This window comes from Pongo abelii, chromosome 8 (assembly GCF_028885655.2).
Source record: "Pongo abelii isolate AG06213 chromosome 8, NHGRI_mPonAbe1-v2.0_pri, whole genome shotgun sequence".
Taxonomy (NCBI): Eukaryota; Metazoa; Chordata; class Mammalia; order Primates; family Hominidae; genus Pongo; species Pongo abelii.
Genome location: NC_071993.2, coordinates 26,405,103 through 26,423,108, shown reverse-complemented (window position 1 = coordinate 26,423,108; position 18,006 = coordinate 26,405,103). Strand labels below are relative to the sequence as shown.

General features: G+C 45.2%; 1 protein-coding gene across 2 annotated transcripts in view; it reads right to left on the bottom strand.

The window, feature by feature from the left end:
* The window catches only part of GAD2 (glutamate decarboxylase 2), a 90,492-nt gene that overhangs the window by 56,966 nt on the left and 15,520 nt on the right, over window positions 1-18,006 (bottom strand). For both annotated transcript variants that reach the window (XM_063727256.1, XM_024253712.3), the window contains exon 8: window positions 3,870-3,949. In XM_063727256.1, the coding sequence (XP_063583326.1) occupies window positions 3,870-3,949 (80 nt within the window). The remainder of the gene's footprint in view (window positions 1-3,869; window positions 3,950-18,006) is intronic.

Sequence of the window (18,006 nt, the reverse complement as noted above, 5' to 3'; positions counted from 1 at the left end):
CCCTGTCCATGGTCCCTTTCCCCACCACTCCTCTGTTTTCCCTTCTTGATCTTCCTTCTTCTAGGCCTGAACTTCTCTTGTGTGCAGAGTGTTGCCTTTAGATGGGCAGATGTCCTCAGGCAGGCCCCTTGTTCCCATGATGACCCGCCTAGTGGGCCTGGTGGACTCATCCAAGACCACTTCTGTGGTCACACTTGATTTTCACAGGAGTAGGAGCAGTGATACCGATGCTTTGAAGAGGAGAGTCAAGAGCCCCTACTGCTCTGCCAGTCACCTCTCAGCCCCCTGGGTTTCACTGGAGAACGCCAGCTACCGAGGCTAGCGAGGAAGACTGCCTAGGCCAGTGGGCCACAGCCCTGTAGGTGATTCTTCCCTCAACTCCAGGCTCCTCACCCATAACAGATCAACTACAGATTAAGAAAGTTTTAAAGTCATCTAACATTTATTCTTCACATTTTTAAAAGCCAGTTTTCTCTTCAAATCTCAGTTCTTAAGTACCTGCTAGTGAGGAACACTGGTAGCCTTAAAAACATGAGGCAGCTCCCAGCACTTTGAGAGGCTGAGGCGGGCGGATCACCTGAGGTCAGGAGTTCGAGACCAGCCTGACCAATATGATGAAACCCTGTCTCTACTAAAAACACAAAAACTAGCCAGGCGTGTTGCCTGTGCCTGTAGTCCCAGCTACTCGGGAGGCTGAAGCACAAGAATCGCTTGAACCCGGGAGGCAGTGGTTGCAGTGAGCCGAGATAGCACCACTGCACTCCAGCCTGGGCGACAGAGCGAGACTCCATCCCCCCGCCCTCCAAAAAAAAAGAGGCAATTTCTTTTCCAAAATGTGTTTGCCTCACTCCTGTCCTTTTATCCTTAATGCCTGTCTGATTGCTAGGGCCTCCCACTGGCCTTCCTGGAGATCCTCTTGCCTATCTTGCCTCCTGAAGGGTGGTTTCACTCATGTTCTTTAATGAAAATTCTTTCCAGTTACCTCGTTTCCAGACCTAACCAGCTTAAATTCTAACTTTAGCTCTCCTTGCCCCAAAAGAAAAAATAACACCATTTTTTTTTTCTGATTGCAAAGCTATGTTCTCTGCCAGCAATCAAACAAAAGCAGGCAATATAAAAAGGTGTAAACAAGAAAGTGGTAAGCTTCTTTAACCTCATCACCTAGAGCTGAGTGGGGCAGGGAGCCCTTTTAGTGGTCTTCAGGCAATACTTCTAAGTGTGAAAATAAAGGGAAATGAGTTCCTTCAAGGGAAATTCCGGGCACTAGTGAGACCTGAGAAGTAAACGATCAGCTTCTGAGGAAGTTAGGACCATAGGATATTTGATTCCCTATAGAAATTAAAGGTAACATCTTAACATACATCCTTGGGCTGTTTTTCACAAACCAGGACTCCAGGACTCCCACCAAATGGATTGGCTGGTACGTAAACCTCAGGTGAGGGGAAACTGAGGTCTGAACTCTGACCGCCTTTCTTTGCTCTAAATTTCTTCCTGAAGGGCCTGGAGGGAGGCGCACCCCTGGGCCAGAGCTAGCATTCTTTTCTGCTGACCTCAAAATTTTAAGCAAAGCTGCTCTTCCTTAACCCACTGCAAATCAGAAAACCTTTGAATTCGCCTATGTCCTGTAAGTCCCGCTTCAAGATATCCCACCCTTTCGGGCCAAACTGATGTGTAACCACCATGTATTGATTTGCAATTTGCCTGTAACTTCTGCTTTCCTGAAATTATCCCTGCCTTTAAAAACCCCTACCTGCAAGCCATCAAAGAGGTTGAGTCTTAAGCATGAGCTGCTCAATTCACCTTGCTTGGTGCCCTGCAAATAAATGTCCTCCTTTCTCCTGCTGCAAACCTCTGTGTGGATGTTTGGCCTCACTGCTGCTGGTGAGTGAACCTCAGTTTGGTTCGCTAACAGAGGTAAACATGGCTTATTTTTAGAGCTTTCTTTCTTTCTTTTTTTCTTTTCCTTTTTTTGAGATGGAGTCTTGCTTTGTCGCCTAGGCTGGAGTGCAGTGGCATGATCTCGGCTCACTGCAACCTCTGCCTACTGGGTTCAAGCGATTCTCCTGTGTCAGCCTCCTGAGTAGCTGGGACCACAGTCGCACATCACCACCTCCGGCTAATTTTTGTATTTTTAGTAGAGACAGGGTTTCACCATGTTGGCCAGGCTGGTCTTGAACTCCTGACCTCAGGTTATCCACCCGCCTCGGCCTCCCAAAGTGCTGGGATTACAGACGTGAGCCACTGCCCCCAGCCGGATTTTTAGAGCTTTCTGAATTCCACGTGAGCCACCGTATTTGCCATGGCTGCCCCTCCCCCATGCCTCTGCTAAGGCTTGGCTTCTGGACCCCATGAGGTGCTCATTCCTCCTCCTGTGGCTTTGTCAGAGGCATGTGAACATGAGTAACTCCATCTTGAATAGGAGCTGGGGAAAATGAGGCTGAGAACTATCGGGTTGCATTCCCAGACGGTTAAGGCATTCTAAGTCACAAGATGAGATAGGAGGTCAGCACAAGATACAGGTCATAAAGACCTTGCCAAAACCCACCAAAACCAAGATGGCCACGAGAGTGACCTCTGGTCATCCTCCTCACTGCTACACTCTCACCAGCACCATGACAGTTTACAAATGTCATGGCAATGTCAGGAAGTTACTCTATATGGTCTAAAAGGGGGAGGCATGAATAATCCACCCCTTGTTAAGCATATAATCAAGAAATAACCATAAACATGGGCAACCAGCAGCCTCCGGGCTGCTTTGTCTATGGAGTAGCCATTCTTTTATTCCTTTACTTTCCTAATAAACTTGGTTTCGTTTCACTCTATGGACTCACCCTGAATTCCTTCTTGCGCGAGATCTAAGAATCCTCTCTTGGGATGTGGATCAGGACCCCTTTCGTTTAACAGCTTTGCTGCTGGTATTCAATCTTCTGTACCTGCCCTTGCCCTTCCCTCCACTTGTCCAACTCACTCCTAATTTTAAAAATCCAGCTCAATTCCTGCCTGTTGCATGAAGCTTTCTAGGTCTTCTCAAAGTTCAAATGTGTACTTCGTGCCATGCAGTTCAACCCTGTAACTATCTCCTTCTGACGACACTGCCTCTTCCCACCTAGCTCACATCCTGGCAGGGAACCAGGATCACGTATTGTGCTTTTCTAGAGCCTAGTGACATGGTGGGCAATCAGTACACATCTGACTAATAAATACAAATAAATAAATAAATGGCCAATTGAGTGGCTTCCTTTAAATTTAATGAAAATTCTTAATGAAACTTTAGAAACTGAATCTAATTTTTAGTAGGTTTCAGGCCTATAGGCCAGTGATACTTTACGTGAACATTCTAAAATCTCCCCCACAAAGCACTGCATTGAATCCCAGAGTCCCTGTGAAGTTCAGGTGTCAATTAAGACAGGGATTTTCCCTGAGTCCTCTGGTTCCAGTTGTTGGGTTGCTGGTGCTTTATTTAGTTCCTGCTCCCTATACTGTCTCCCCTCCTATAATCACCCCATCAAGCTTACACAATCTATGGTGCCCAAAGTGATGACACCTCCATAAATCAGTGCTCAAAGTGCCTGCTGTTGCTAACGTGCCCAGGTGATGAAAGTCTTTCTGCACTTTCTTGGTGTAGAATATTTTGATTGATTTAACAAAGGTTTTGATTCAGGCAAGGGCTGTGGAAGGCTCCATGGCATCAAGGAACCACACTAAGCAATAGAAGCAGGAGCCCATGTTAAAAAGAAACAAAGGCTGCAGAGACTGGGAGGGAGGTGGACTTGCTGCCCCATGGTCCTCTCCTATTTTCAGACCAAAAGGCACTACTTGTGTGGAATTTGCAAATTGCTAACCAACAAGAGTTGCCGATGCGTGCTCACCTCTCATCACATTTAATCAGAATCACGCTGTCTGTTCCAATCCCTAAGGCTGCAGCTCCCTTCTTGAGAGAAAAATGACTCTGTAAAAAAATATATATATATTTGCAATTAGTTCCATATAAAGACAAGATCCATTCCACTGGCTGTTTGTCTTCTGTTTTCCTTTTTTCCTTTCATTTCTAGTCTGTTCCTCCAAAGCCTGGGCTGCTGAGAGAAGATGGCATCCTTCACTTGTGCTTTTTTAAAAATTGTGGTGAAACAGCTGGGCGTGGTGGCTCATGCCTGTAATCCCAGCACTTTGGGAGGCCGAAGCAGGCAGATCACAAGGTCAGGAGTTTGAGACCAGCCTGGCCAACATAGTGAAACCCACTCTCTATTGAAAATACAAAAAAAAAAAATAGCCAGGTGTGGTGGCGGGCGCCTGTAATTCCAGCTACTCGGGAGGCTCAGGCAGGAGAATTGCTTGAACTTGGGAGGCGGAGGTTGCAGTGAGCCAAGATTGCGCCATTGCACTCCAACCTGGGAGACAAGAGTGAAACTCCGTCTCAAAAAAAAAAAAAAAAAAAAAAAAATTGTGGTGAAACAATATAACTTAAACGCCATCTTAACCGTTTTTGTTTATTTTTTATTTTTATTTTAAGTTCCACAGTACATGCGGGATGTGCAGGTTTGTTACATAGGTAAACGTGTGCCATGGTGGTTTGCTGTACCTATCAACCCATCACCTAGGTATTAAGCCCAGCATGCATTAGCTATTTTTCCTAATGCTCTCCCTCCCCCCACACCCCCAACCCCAGCCCCGACAGGCACCACTGTGCGTTATTAACTTTTTTTTTTTTTTGAGACAGAGTTTTGCTCTTGTCACCCAGGCTGGCGTGCAATGGCGCAATCTCAGCTCACTGCAACCCCTGCCTCCCGGGTTCCAGTGATTCTCCTGCCTCAGCCTCCCAAATAGCTGGGATTACAGGTGCCCACCACCATGCCTAGCTAGTTTTTGGTATTTTTAGTAGAGACAGGGTTTCACCATGTCAGCCAGGCTGGTCTCAAACTCCTGACCTCAGGTGATCCACCTGCCTCGACCTCCCAAAGTGCTAGGATTACAGGCATGAGCCACTGCGCCCAGCCTTATTAACCATTTTTAGTGTACATTTCAGTGGCTTCAAGTATATTCACAGTGTTGTGCAAACCATCACCTCCATCCATCTTCAGAACTCTTTTCATCTTGCAAAACTAAAATTCCATGCCCATTAAACAACTCCTCATTCTCCCCACCCCCAACCCCTGAAAACCACCATTCCATTTTCTGTCTCAGAATTTAACTACTCTAAGTACCTCACATAAGTGGAACATACAGTATTTGGCTTTTTGTGACTGGTTTATTTAACTTAGTATAATGTCCTCAAGGTTCATCCATGTTGTAGCATGTGTGAGAATTTCCTTCCTTTTTAAGGCTGAATGACATTCTATTATATGTACATACCACATTTTGTTTAGCTATTCATCCATTTATACAAACAGGTTGCTTCTACCTTTTGGCTATTGTGAATAATGCTACTGTGACATATGGGGGTACAACTGCCTCTTCAAGACTCTGCTTTCAATTGCTTTGAGTAGATACCTAGAAGTGGAATTACTAGATCATACAGCACTTCTATTTTTAACTTTTGGAAGAACATCCATACAGTGTTCCATCGTGGTGGTACCATTTTACATTCCCACTCTCAGTGGACGAGGTTTCCAATTTCTCCACATCCTCAACAACAATCATAATTTTCTGTTTTCGATAATAGTCATCCTAATGAATGAGAGATAGCAACTCATTATGCTTCGGATTTGCATTTCCCTAACGATCAGTGATGTTGAACATCTTGTGCTTAGCATCATGTGCTTAGTGGCCATTTGTGCATCTTCTCTGGAGAAATGTCTATTCAAGTTCTTTGCCCATTTTGAATAGAGTCATTTATTTAGTTTTTGTTCTTGTTGGGATTTTTGAGGGATGCTAGAAAGATGCTGGAAATTGTAAATGGATCCAATAACCCAACACACAGTAACTCAAAGCCAATTTTACATACAAGGCTTAAGAATACATCAACCACCTCCAGCAGCTATGTATTGTATGGCTCCCAGGCTTATATGTTACCAAGAAGTTACACTCAGTTTCTGCCAGGTTCAGTGAAACTGAGTACACCCAGGTAAGAGGACAAGTGACCCTAAATCTAGCACTCTTTATTCCAGTTGCTGAAGGGGCTATTTGTTGCACAGGCAACTGCCAAGCCTGAGTCAGGCTTTAAAAAAGAGGCATCAATTACTGGCTGGGGCAGAATGACTTGTCTGCGTGTACAGAACAGGCCACACTGCCAAGCCACCGCCGAAGTCTTTGTGCCTTTGGTTATTGATTCCGGGTAGGATTGTGTGTCTCAATGGTTGTAATCACTGTGCCATTTGGAGAGCTGAGAAAGGCTAACCTAAGCCCAGCTGTACTGCATCTGCCCATCAGCCTCTTACTATTAACTACACATCATTAAGCTGTCCAAAAGAAGAGCTGCTTCCTCAATTTACATCTCCAAAGGGCTGCTGACTGGAATTTTAAGTTAGGGATCCTAAGAGGGTCCTCTCTCTTCAAATGCCCACTTTTGTACTCTTCTGAATTCTCAAACACACAGCACAGGAACTCTTAACACATATATTTTTAGAGGGTATGTCTAATCACCGAGAAGAAATCACATTTATAATAGCAGCAAATAATGATGACCAGTCAAAGAGACCTGGAGCTGTGGAGTTTGACAAGCCCAGTGCAGCTAGAAGCAATGAGAAAGGGCATTTTACAACCTCAGAATGACAAAGTGGACAGTCATTACCATGATATCTGGGAACTAGAGGAGAAAGCTTAATTAGGTCAAGGTTTGTAAAGATGTATGACCTCCCCCACCAAAAAAAAGGGGGAGGGTTCTTTTTTGTGCATTTAGCAGAGCCCTGGGCGACCCCGAAGAGAAGGAGCTCAGAGGCAAGCTAAGTCTCTTACAGCCAGGAGGGAAGGGAACAGCCAGCTGCCCCGACTAAGTAAGTGCAAGCCACTCAAATTACGCCCCTCTGTGAATGAGCTCTTAAGCACTAAACTGTAAAAAGGCGAACTGGGGATAAGTAAGAGATCTGGTGCACCTGGTCAATGGGAGGACGTATTTTTGTCTAGTCTTTAATGAGAAAGAATAGGGGTTCTTAAATGAGGAGCAATTACCCAGGATAATTGATCACGGTACCAAATGCTGTAGATTTAAAAAAAAACACATGCCCAAATAGAAAGCTTAAAGACAGGGAACAAAGGTGAGATGAGGCATGAAAAAGAAAATTAGGTAGCAAACATCGAGTCTGTTTATATTTTGAGGAAAGGGAGCAGAGAAATAGCTTAACATTATTCACAAATAGAAAGGAATCCATGGAGAGGAAGAAAACTTGAGAGGAAAGAGCATCTATCTAATGAGGGAGAAACAGTGAAGATAGCTTAAATGGCATGTCTCTGGGCCGGCGAGACCACATGTGGACAGTCATCTTTATTCTTTAGCACCACTTTGAATGGAACTACTTGTTGATGAACCAGAGGAAAACAGTGTCTGAAGAACAACCACCTGGATGCCGAGAAGACTGGAAAGCAGGTGTTTAGAGAGAACCTAGAGGGTTCTCTGGAAACAAATATAAAAATTGAACCAGTGGCAGGGCACGGTGGCTCACGCCTGTAATCCCAGCACTTTGGGAGGCCAAGGCAGGCAGATCACGAGGTCAGGAGATTGAGACCATCCTGGCTAACACGGTGAAACCCCGTCTCTACTAAAAATACAAAAAAATTAGCCAGGCGTGGTGGCGGGTGCCTGTAGTCCCAGCTACTCCGGAGGCTGAGGCAGAAGAATGGCATGAACCCGGGAGGCGGAGCTTGGCTTGCGGTGAGCCAAGATTGCGCCACTGCACTCCAGCCTGGGCAACAGTGAGATTCTGTCTCAAAAAAAAAAAAAATTGAACCAGTGATTCAACAGTATCGCAAGGCCAACAAGAATTGAGGGGAGATGTTTTACCATCTGAGTTGGGCAACTACATCTGTCAGCAGCACATACTAGCAGACCACCCAGAGGAGTGAGGACACAAACTTCACCTCAGAAGATAACAACCTATTATCATCCAAGGGCCAAAAGGCCCTCTTCCCCTCAACGCAAGGAAGCTATTTATAGAGTTTTCCAAAATACCTCAATACACTTCAATTTTTTGTACTTCCACCTAAAAATACATGTGTGTGCACACTTATGCACATGCATACACGTACACACAGAGGAAACCTGGAGAAAAAGGTAACGTGTTGGGGAAAGTTTTGTTAGAAAAATCAGATCCGTTTTTGAAATAAAAGACTCAGTTCTAAAAAAAAATGAGCAGAGGGCATTAGGGATATGTGACGTGGGTGGCCTTCAGGTGAAGGGCTGTGCCAAGCCTGGGATCAGGGGATAGGCTGCTCTGGAGCCCATCAAGCTGGAGAGGGCAGCGTCCCATTCCACCTGGCCCTAGACTGGAGGGTGTGGCATGAGCTCCTTCACGCTTCAATGGCTTCAGAAGACAAAATTCTGAACAAAAATTGGAAGCCACAAAAATTCAAATTTGTCCCAAAATAATCAAGACTCTTGTAATAATCAGTTGTTCATCAATAAAATGGCTGGGGAATGAGCTAATGAGAATACTCTCATCCCCTCCCTGGATTTAGGAAAAATTACAGTAAAGCCTTGATAATAAAATTTAGTGCTTATTTAGGATTAAATCATATTTATATTTAAGGACAATAGATATTAAAGCCCATATAATTTTTATTTTCTACTAAATGAAAAAGTCAAGATTGATGGAAGAATAATTTCTCTCTCTCTCTCTCATTTTTTTTTTCTTTTTTGAGATGGAGTCTCACTCTGTCGCCCAGGCTGGAGTGCAGTGATGTGATCTTAGCTCACTGCAAGCTCCGCCTCCCAGGTTCACGCCATTCTCCTGCCTCAGCCTCTGGAGTAGCTGGGACTAGAGGCGCCCGCTACCACACCTGGCTAATTTTTTGTCTTCGTATTTTTAGCAGGGATGGGGTTTCACCGTGTTAGCCAGAATGGTCTCAATCTCCCAACCTCGTGATCTGCCCACCCCACCTCGGCCTCCCAAAGTGCTGGGATTACAGGCGTGAGCCACCGTACCCATCCACTTTTTTTTTTTTTGAGAAGGAGTCTGGCTCTGTTGCCCAGGCTGGAGTGCAGTGGCTCAATCTTAGCTCACTGCAACCTCCGCCTCCTGGGTTTAAGTGATTCTCCTGGCTCAGCCTCCTGAGTAGCTGGGATTACAGGCACCTACCACCATGCCTGGCTAATTTTCATATTTTTAGTACAGATGGGGTTTTGCTGTGTTGGCCAGGCTGGTCTTGAACTCCTGACCTCAAGTGATTCGCCCACCTCAGCCTCCCAAGGAAGAGTAATTTCTCTATTGAAAAAAATATGTAGGTAAACCAGACACAGGTTACATGATTCAGCTTATTCTTAAAACATGCACAAATAAATAAAGGATTTTATAACTATAAAATATTTGTAATTAAAAAAATAAGCAAGCTTTCTAGGTTTGAGTGAGATGAGAATATCCAGCTAAGAGTGAGTGAGAAGGAACATATCAGGCTGGAGAGGGCAGCGCCCATCCCTCCTAGCCCTAGACTGGAGGGTGCAGCATGAGCTCCTTCACTCTTTAATGGGGACAGTAAATCTAATCCCTTTAGAGATGGTGGGAGAATAAGGTGAGTGGTAGAAAGCTCTGAGACAAACTAGTTTAGAATCTTGGCATGCCGGTTTCTCTTCCTCTATTAGAATAAGGACAAGACATCTGGAAAGCTGTATCAATTATTTCAAGCCATTGCTGATTTCATCCAAATATTTAACTGAGACTGAGATTCGACTGCCTAACAGATCACAGGATTTCAGGGACAAGCCTCTGCTGGGCTTGGAGGACACAGATTATTAAGACAGTCCTCAGTGACTGGCTATCTCCCCTACCTCATCTTCTGTCTTTGTTCCCCTCGCTCTGTCTACCTGGTGCGTTGGCCTTCCTGGTCTTCTGTGAGCTTGCTAAACTTGTTCTCGCTTCTGAGTCTTTGCACTTGCAGTTCATTTTCCTGCAAAACCTTCCTTCAAATACTTACATGGTTCCCTCCCTCATTCAGTGTAGGTCTCTGCTCACATATCACCTCCACACAGACATTTTTATGACCATCCTGTAAAGTAGCTGACTACCACCTAATCTCATCACCACATGACACTATTTCTAATACTAGTTCACTGTGTGTCCACTACGAGAACACAGCAGGCTGCATAAGGGCGAAGACTTTGTCATAGCGTGTAGTTGACAAAATATTTGTTGAATTTGTTGACCACATACTCAGATAACAAGTCCAGGGAAATGTCACTATTTATTGCCATAACTATCTGGCCACAAATCCCAATGTTGAAGTGTGGCTCTGGTGGACTCCGTGGACCCCAATGCCTCGAATCTAAAGCCTATTCTAAAAGCAAGACCAGGGGTCTTCTTGGCACCTGCCCCAGAAGGTCTAAGGTGGGGTCCTGCCCAAGCTGGAGGCAGCTGTGTGTCCTCCTAACCAGGTCAGCTGCTAGAGGGAAGAAAGAAGCAACACAGAGACCTCAAATAACGAGAAAGGACACACTGGCTGGGAAATCTTAGCTCTTAACTCTTCTGACATCCTATCAAGCATTCTACCTTCCAGCTCTGAGATCCATCAATTGATTAATTGTGCTCAGGCTTGATTCTTTTGTTCCAACACCCTTTGTGGGTGGAATCAGTGGGTGTGTGGGGAATGGGAATCATTATATATTATCCCCAACAAGTAGATCTTGAAGCCCAGCCTATCAATGAGCTGGAATCTGCCTATTTGACCCTTCCTCATGCTTCCTGACCGCCCCCCCACCATCCCCCAGGCCAATCCCTCAGCAGTTGCAGTTCTGACCGTATCCTCCTCCTTCATACCCTTCTGACACCTCCATTCGCTTGCTCCTATACAGTACACCCTAAGATTTGAGGGAAATGATAGCCACAGCTTCCTTAGAAAGACTGGTCGCCTCCGTCCTTACTTCTGCTCGCCAACTGGCCCGAAAGAACATTCTCTTGCTAAAGCATCGGATTTACAAAGAAGCTTGTGCTCTGGGAGACCACCTCACTGGTTTCTAATTGTGATGATCTGGAGGGGAGGGGACCACCCAGACACATTTTTAGAGACTCTGTGTGATTCGCAGGTGATGTGGATCTGTACACAGGCACGTCTGTGAAGCTGCTATCTTATTAGTCACACTCAGTTCTGACTAGTAGATCAAGGTGGCCCCATTGTGAGCTTGTACCCTAAATAAGTGTCAAATGAAAGGAATGATGTGTACCAGGTTCAGTTTAACATGAAAAGAGATCCAAGAATGATCTTCAGTGACAAATGTGAACATCAGTACTGAGTATGTCTTCAGTCATTTTGATCACTCTGTGGACAACAATTATTTCTATGATTTGTGGATCATGAAGAGTGAATGAAAGTGTGTAATTGAAAGAGGTGATGTGAGGCACAATGATGAGGGTTTGACACCTGCTTCTATTTAGGCAAATTACTTTCTCATGCTGAGCCATGATTTGCTCAAGTGCAATGACGACATCCTCTCTTGGCAGAATTGATGTGAGAAGTGTAGCTGTGGCATGTGAGGTGCCTTACATATCATTTTTTGGGCTATCCCCAAAAAGGGTAGCCCTTCCTATCCTCCCATCCTCCTACCTAATGTGATACTGTCCTCAGGTCTCCCTCCTTACCTTGAGTGGCATTTTGCAATCTTCAAACAAAATTCATATCAATCGCTTTCTTTTCTTTTGTGTGTGTGTGTGTGTGTGTGTGTGTGTGTGTGTGTGTGAGGTGGAGTCTCACCCTGTCACCCTGAAGTGCAGTGGTACAATCTCAGCTCACTGCAATCTTTGCTTCCCAGGTTCAAGCGATTCTCCTGCCTCAGCCTCCCAAGTAGATGGGATTACAGGCACCACCATTACGCCCTGCAAATTTTTGTATTTTTAGTAGAGGTGGGGGGTCTCACCATTTTGGCCAGGCTGGTCTCGAACTCCTGACCTCAGGTGATCCACCTGCTTCGGCCTCCCAAAGTGCCTGGATTACAGGCATGAACCACCAAGCCCGGCTAATTCACTTTACTTCTTAAAATAAATATATGTATGTAGGGAAATCTCAAAATTATACAAGTAGCAGTCTAGGATCTAGACTCTCCCAAGGCTGTGGATCCTTGAGTGTTGCTCTGGCACTTTGGGAGGAAGGACACATCCCTCTTAAGGAAGTCACTGGCCCCAACTCTGCTCTCCCTGCTCCCTCTGTCTCACCTCCTGGCTGGGCTCAGCTCCTTCTAACAACAGTGTCATCTGTGAGGGGCTCACCGAGAGCCATGTGCAGTGCACTGCCCTTCCCAGGTATCATCTTGCTTCATCCTCTCCACAACTACAGAAGCTGGGTATCATCATCCCCATTTTACAGATGAGGAGGAGACGAAGGGTCATGCCTTGGGAGGTGGCAGAGCAAGGCCTGTCACCATTTCATCAATTCCAAAGCTCACAGGCTTTATCACTAACCTGGAGAACAATAAGTCTGTTCAGCCACTTTTGACCTGGCACTGGGAACAAGGGAGCATCCGTCACCTGGCGTGGATGGGATCTCAGGAGCCCCTTCCCATCCCTTTCTTCCCCAGAACAAAGGACACTCGCTGAGAGCAGGCACTGGGTGTGTTCTGCCCACTGCTCTCTCCCCCATGCCAGAAGCAGTGCCTGGCACCTGCAGCACCAAAGGAAGGATGGAATAAAGGAAGCATCTCTCTGCACAGTGGCTGTGTCTCAGCACCTCACGCCTTTGCCTCTCTGAGTGCGATGGGAATATCCCCAGGAGAGGTAATGGGGAGGTCTTACCTATCGCTTACATCTCAGCATGGCTTTTGGGTTCTTTCCTGAGAGGAGGTTTGGATGGACTGGGTAGAGGAGAAAATAACATGGGAGTGATGAGGGCCCTGAGGTGAGAAGGAGGTAGGAATGCAGCACCGGAGCAGGGGTGCTGAAGGTAAATAGATTTAGCCCACAATTTCACTCACTGTCAGTTCTGACTAAGGGGGAGCAATACATTTTGTGGAAGTCATCTGTTTCCACATTGCCCAAACAGCCCTGTTTCCAAACAGGTCACTGTTTAAAAGAATTTTTTAAAGGAGATCTATTTTTGAAACTAAAAACCTCCCCAATAATGATATGTGAAAGTCATCTTTCTGGCCGGGCGCAGTGGCTCACGCCTGTAATTCCAGCACTTTGAGAGGCCAAGGCAGGCGGGTCACCTGAGGTCAGAAGTTCGAGCCCAGCCTGGCCAACATGGTGAAACCCCGTCTCTACTAAAAATACAAAACTTAGCCGGGTGTGGTGGTGGGCGCCTGTAATCCCAGCTACTCAGGAGACTGAGGCAGGACCATTGCTTGATCCCAGGAGGCGGAAGTTGCAGTGAGCTGAGATTGCGTCATTGTACTCCAGCCTGGATGACAAGAGTGAGACTCCATCTCAAAAAAAAAAAAAAAGAAAAAAGAAAAGAAAGTCATCTTTCTGAAGATGTGGTGGCTCAAGCCTGTAGGCCCAGCTACTCAGGAGGCGAGGCAGGAGGATTGTTTGAGCCCAGGAGTTTGAAGCTTCAGTGAGCCATGATTGTGCCACTGTACTCCAGCGTGGGTAACAGGGTGAAATCCTGTCTCTAAAATAAAATAATAAACTAAAATAGAGCAATTTTGAGAATTACCTCCCCACAGAAGTGGGTCGAAGTCACAAGGGGCCTCAGCAGAACATTGGCAACTGGTTCCGGGGGATGTGGGTGTGGGCCAGGCTTGGCATGTGAAGAGTTGAGTGAATTAGTTATGGCGATTTGCCTAAAGATCCACTGTCTGTTATGATTATGAAGAATATGTTTCCTAGATGAGGTTATGCTGTTTCGTGGAAGCTATTTCTGGAAGAGCTTGTGCCACACAAGAAATAAGAGGAATTTGGAATTGAGCTCATGGTTTAGGCTTTCAAAGGATTCAGAGCTGGAGATGTGAATTATTGAGCTGGGATCTTAGCTTCCCTCTAAACCTACTTTCAAGAGAGAACCTAAAACTCATCAAGTTAATTTTTGCCAAGGCTTTGTATGACTGAAGATTTGGGGAACGGGGTGAGATTCCAGCAAAGGATGTGTTGAACCAAAGGATCTTTAAGATCACTTTCATTTCTGAGATTTTATGATTCTATATTTTAGAGAAAAGTAATCTTGGAACCCTTAAACGCTTGCCACAGAAAGACTAGTTGTTTAATTTAGTCTTATTCAAGTTTTACAAGAAAACAGTTGATTCAAACAACCAGAAAAATTTAATAGGTTGCCCTCCTCATCAGATAAGTAAAGCTCTAGTCTGTGTTGGTGGCCAGAAAAGAAGTGGGTAGCTTTGGTGGGGTGCAACAGAGATAGAGAGAAGGGTCATTTGAAAACAAAATGACTCTTCCCTTCATGAATATGTGAACGTTTCTGGTTGGATGCAGAAGGCCACAGAGTCTCCCAATGTCATTCCCATCCTTATGGCTCTAAACACGCCAAGTTACAAACTCAGTGCTCAGATTGGAAGAAGGGATAGTAATGTGACCTGGTTCAGTAGATCAGGAAATTAGCACGAGAATAACCAACGTGGGGCCAGGCGCGGTGGCTCACGCCTGTAATCCCAGAACTTTGGAAGGCCAAGGCAGGTGGATCACCTGAGGTCAGGAGTTCGAGACCAGCCTGGCCAACATAGTGAAACCCTGTCTCTACTAAAAATACAAAAAATTAGCCAGGTGTGGTGGCATGCACCTGTATTCCCAGCTACTCAGGAGGCTGAGGCAGAAGAATCGCTTGAACCAGGGAGGCAGAGATTGCAGTGAGCTGAGATGGCGCCACTGCACTCTAGCCTGGGTAACAGAGAGAGACTCCATCTCAAAAAAATAAATAAATAAATAAAATAACCAACATGGGGAAAATGGGATTTAAGAAAGGATGCTACAAGTGAATTTAGAGCAGCTAGCCAGAGAGAGGCATTCAGGACATCCAACCCAGTAGTTGAAAGAGCAGTGTTGGGCTGGCCACTATGCTAATCTCTTCAGTGATGGTGTCTAATTGAAACCTCCCAACAGTCTTAAGAGAGGAGCATTAATATGACTTTCCTTTCCCAGATCAGAAAACTGAGGCATAGCGAGATTAAGTAACTTGTCCAGTGTCACACAGCTAGTACATGATAAAACCAAATATTTCAACCTGTGTTTGTCTGATTCCAGAGCCTATCCTTAGATGACACATCAAAGGAATGAATTTTCAATTCAATAAAATACACTGAATGCAAAAAAAGTTTATAAAGAGCAGTGTTGGTATTATTGAGAAATTATTGAGGCTTTGAATCTGGCTCTGCCATTGCACTGGCTGTGACACCATGGGCAAAGTATCCCCCACCTCTGGGGCTTGGTGTCTTCATCTGTAAAACAAGGTGGGATTTTTTTTTTTTTTTTTTGTCTTTTTTTTTTTGACAGAGTCTCACTCACTCTGTTGCCCAGACTGGAGTGCAGTGGTGCGATCTTGGCTTACTGCAACCTCTGCCTCCCGAGTTCCAGTGATTCTCCTGCCTCAGCCTCCCGAGTAGCTGGGATTACAGGCGCCAACCAACATACCTGGCTAATTTTTGTATTTTCAGTAGAGACGGGGTCTCACCATGTTGGCCAGGCTGGTCTCAAACTCCTGACCTCAAGTAATCCTCCTGCCTCGGCCTCCCAAAGTGCTGGGATTACAGGCGTGAGCCACTGCACCCGGCTGAGGTTGTTGTTTTTTAAAGTTGGTTGATATTTATGCAGAGCTCTCTGTATCCCAGGCACTGAGGCACAAGTTCTATAAGGCTCTCATTTGATTTTTTAGGAGTCTTGGGCCTTGGAAACCTCTCAAAATGTGTGAAGAGAGAACACCCGAAGCAGCGTCTGTCTTCACCGACGGCCTCCCTCTCCTCACTGAGTCAACACAGCAGCCCCTCCACTATCCTTTCTCCCTGCCAGCCAAGCAATTGAGGAAAGAAGCCTCCATGCCAAGACTGATGCTGTCTAGCTGGAGAAAAGGCATTTGAGAAATGACTTGGTAATTTTCTTTTTTCTGCCTCTGGAGATCTATTTCTGGAGCTGGTGGAGACAGTGTGATTGTAAAATCTGAAAAGACCAAGAAAATATGTGGCCTGGCCTGAAGCCAGAAGGAAGCTACATTAAATGATGAATAGAAAATAATGTCTGAGGTCTACAGCCCAGAAGGAACTAGCGATGGGGATCGTGTTACCTCTTAACCTGCAGCTTCAAAGGCAGGACTCACTTTTAAGAGCTCACCTGTCCAGGATGGTTAGGGTCAAGTGTTCAAGAAGATGCAGGATGGCTTTAAATGAGCTCCGAAAATCCCCTCCAGCCCAACCCTATGAGATGATGAGAATATTTTTTGGTAGAAAGAGAGAGTCACAAATTAGCATCAATTTCACATTAAGAAAACAGCTCCTGGTGGAAACTTGATCAGGGAAGGTATAAGATGTTAAGTCAATTGATGAGCTGCTGTATACAAAGCTCTGTTGCTGAATCTTTTAATCTGGTTTCTACAGTGGTAGTCGGTGCATGGAGCTCACTGGTCTTGGACCCAGTAAACCCAGTTTGATCTTGGCTCCACCTACCTAGCTAATTTCAGCCTCCTTATTTGTAAAATGCTGATAACAATCTCTGTTCTACTTGTCCCATAAGGTTGCTGTGAAACTCAAAGTTCCATATCTTGAAAGTGTTTTGGAAACTGTCAAATAGTAGTCAGATATAAAGTGTTATATATTAGAAAAACTATTTGTCAAAAATGATAAGGCAATGATAACCCAAATGATAGGCCAAAGTTAGAACCTATTGGTATTTTAGGAGAGCTTCATAATTCAAATGATCCTTCACAACTGTTTGCATAGATAGAGACACAAGAAGGAGAAGGGAGAGTCAAATGGTTGTTATATGGCCGAATTGTGTTTCTTTCTCAGAAATGAAGAAGTAGTCTGGGCGTGGTGGCTCACTCCTGTAATCCCCACACTTTGGGAGGTGAAGGCAGATGGATCACCTGAGGTCAGAAGTTTAAGACTAGCGTGGCCAACGTGGTGAAACCCTGTCTCTACTAAAAATACAAAAATTAGCCAGGTGTGGTGGCACGTGCCTGTAGTCCCAGCTACTCTACTCCAGAGGCTGAGGCAGGAGGAATCTCTTGAACCCCAGAGACAGAGGTTGCAGTGAGCGGAGCCACTGCACCACTGCACTCCAGAGATCACGCCACGGCACTCCAGCCTGGGTGACAGGGCTAGACTCTGACTCAAAAAAAAAACAAACAAAAAAAAAACAAAAAAAAACTAGACTGAGTTTACAGTATCAGGAAAAGAAGGTAGAGCAAAATTGTTATTTTTAGATCCTCAGACCACATGGCCTGATCAAGTCTCAGTCAATTTACATAAAGCATGAGGCTGAGAAGCTCATGCCCAAACCAGAGATGCCTGGCAGAGAGCACAGAGTGGCTTGCTGCTGGACCAAACTCATTTTACCTTGTGGACGCAGCTTGGAAGCCAAAAGAAAAAGATGCTCAATAAAAGATCATCTGGACTTTTTGAGGCTGAGAATGTAGTAACATGTAACTATTTAGGGGTCCAAACCCATTTCAGGAAAATAGTAATTGAGGAGAAAAATAGATCACGTTTTTCTATCCTTGGAGAAGCTGAGAAAAGAAAGTTATCTCCTGGTGGGGTACTAGGTAGGGTGGGCTGAATAACAGATACTCCCTGCCACAAAAATCACATCCTCATCGTCAACACTGTGAATATGTTACTTTACATGGTAAAAGGGACTTTGCAGATGTGATTAGGTTAAGGTTGAGATGGGGGATTACCCTGGATTATCTGAGTAGATCCAAAAGAGAGAGGCAGGAGAGCCACAAGTGGAAAGAGATGTGGTGGTAGAAGTAGAGATGAGAGAGAGAAAGAGAGAGATC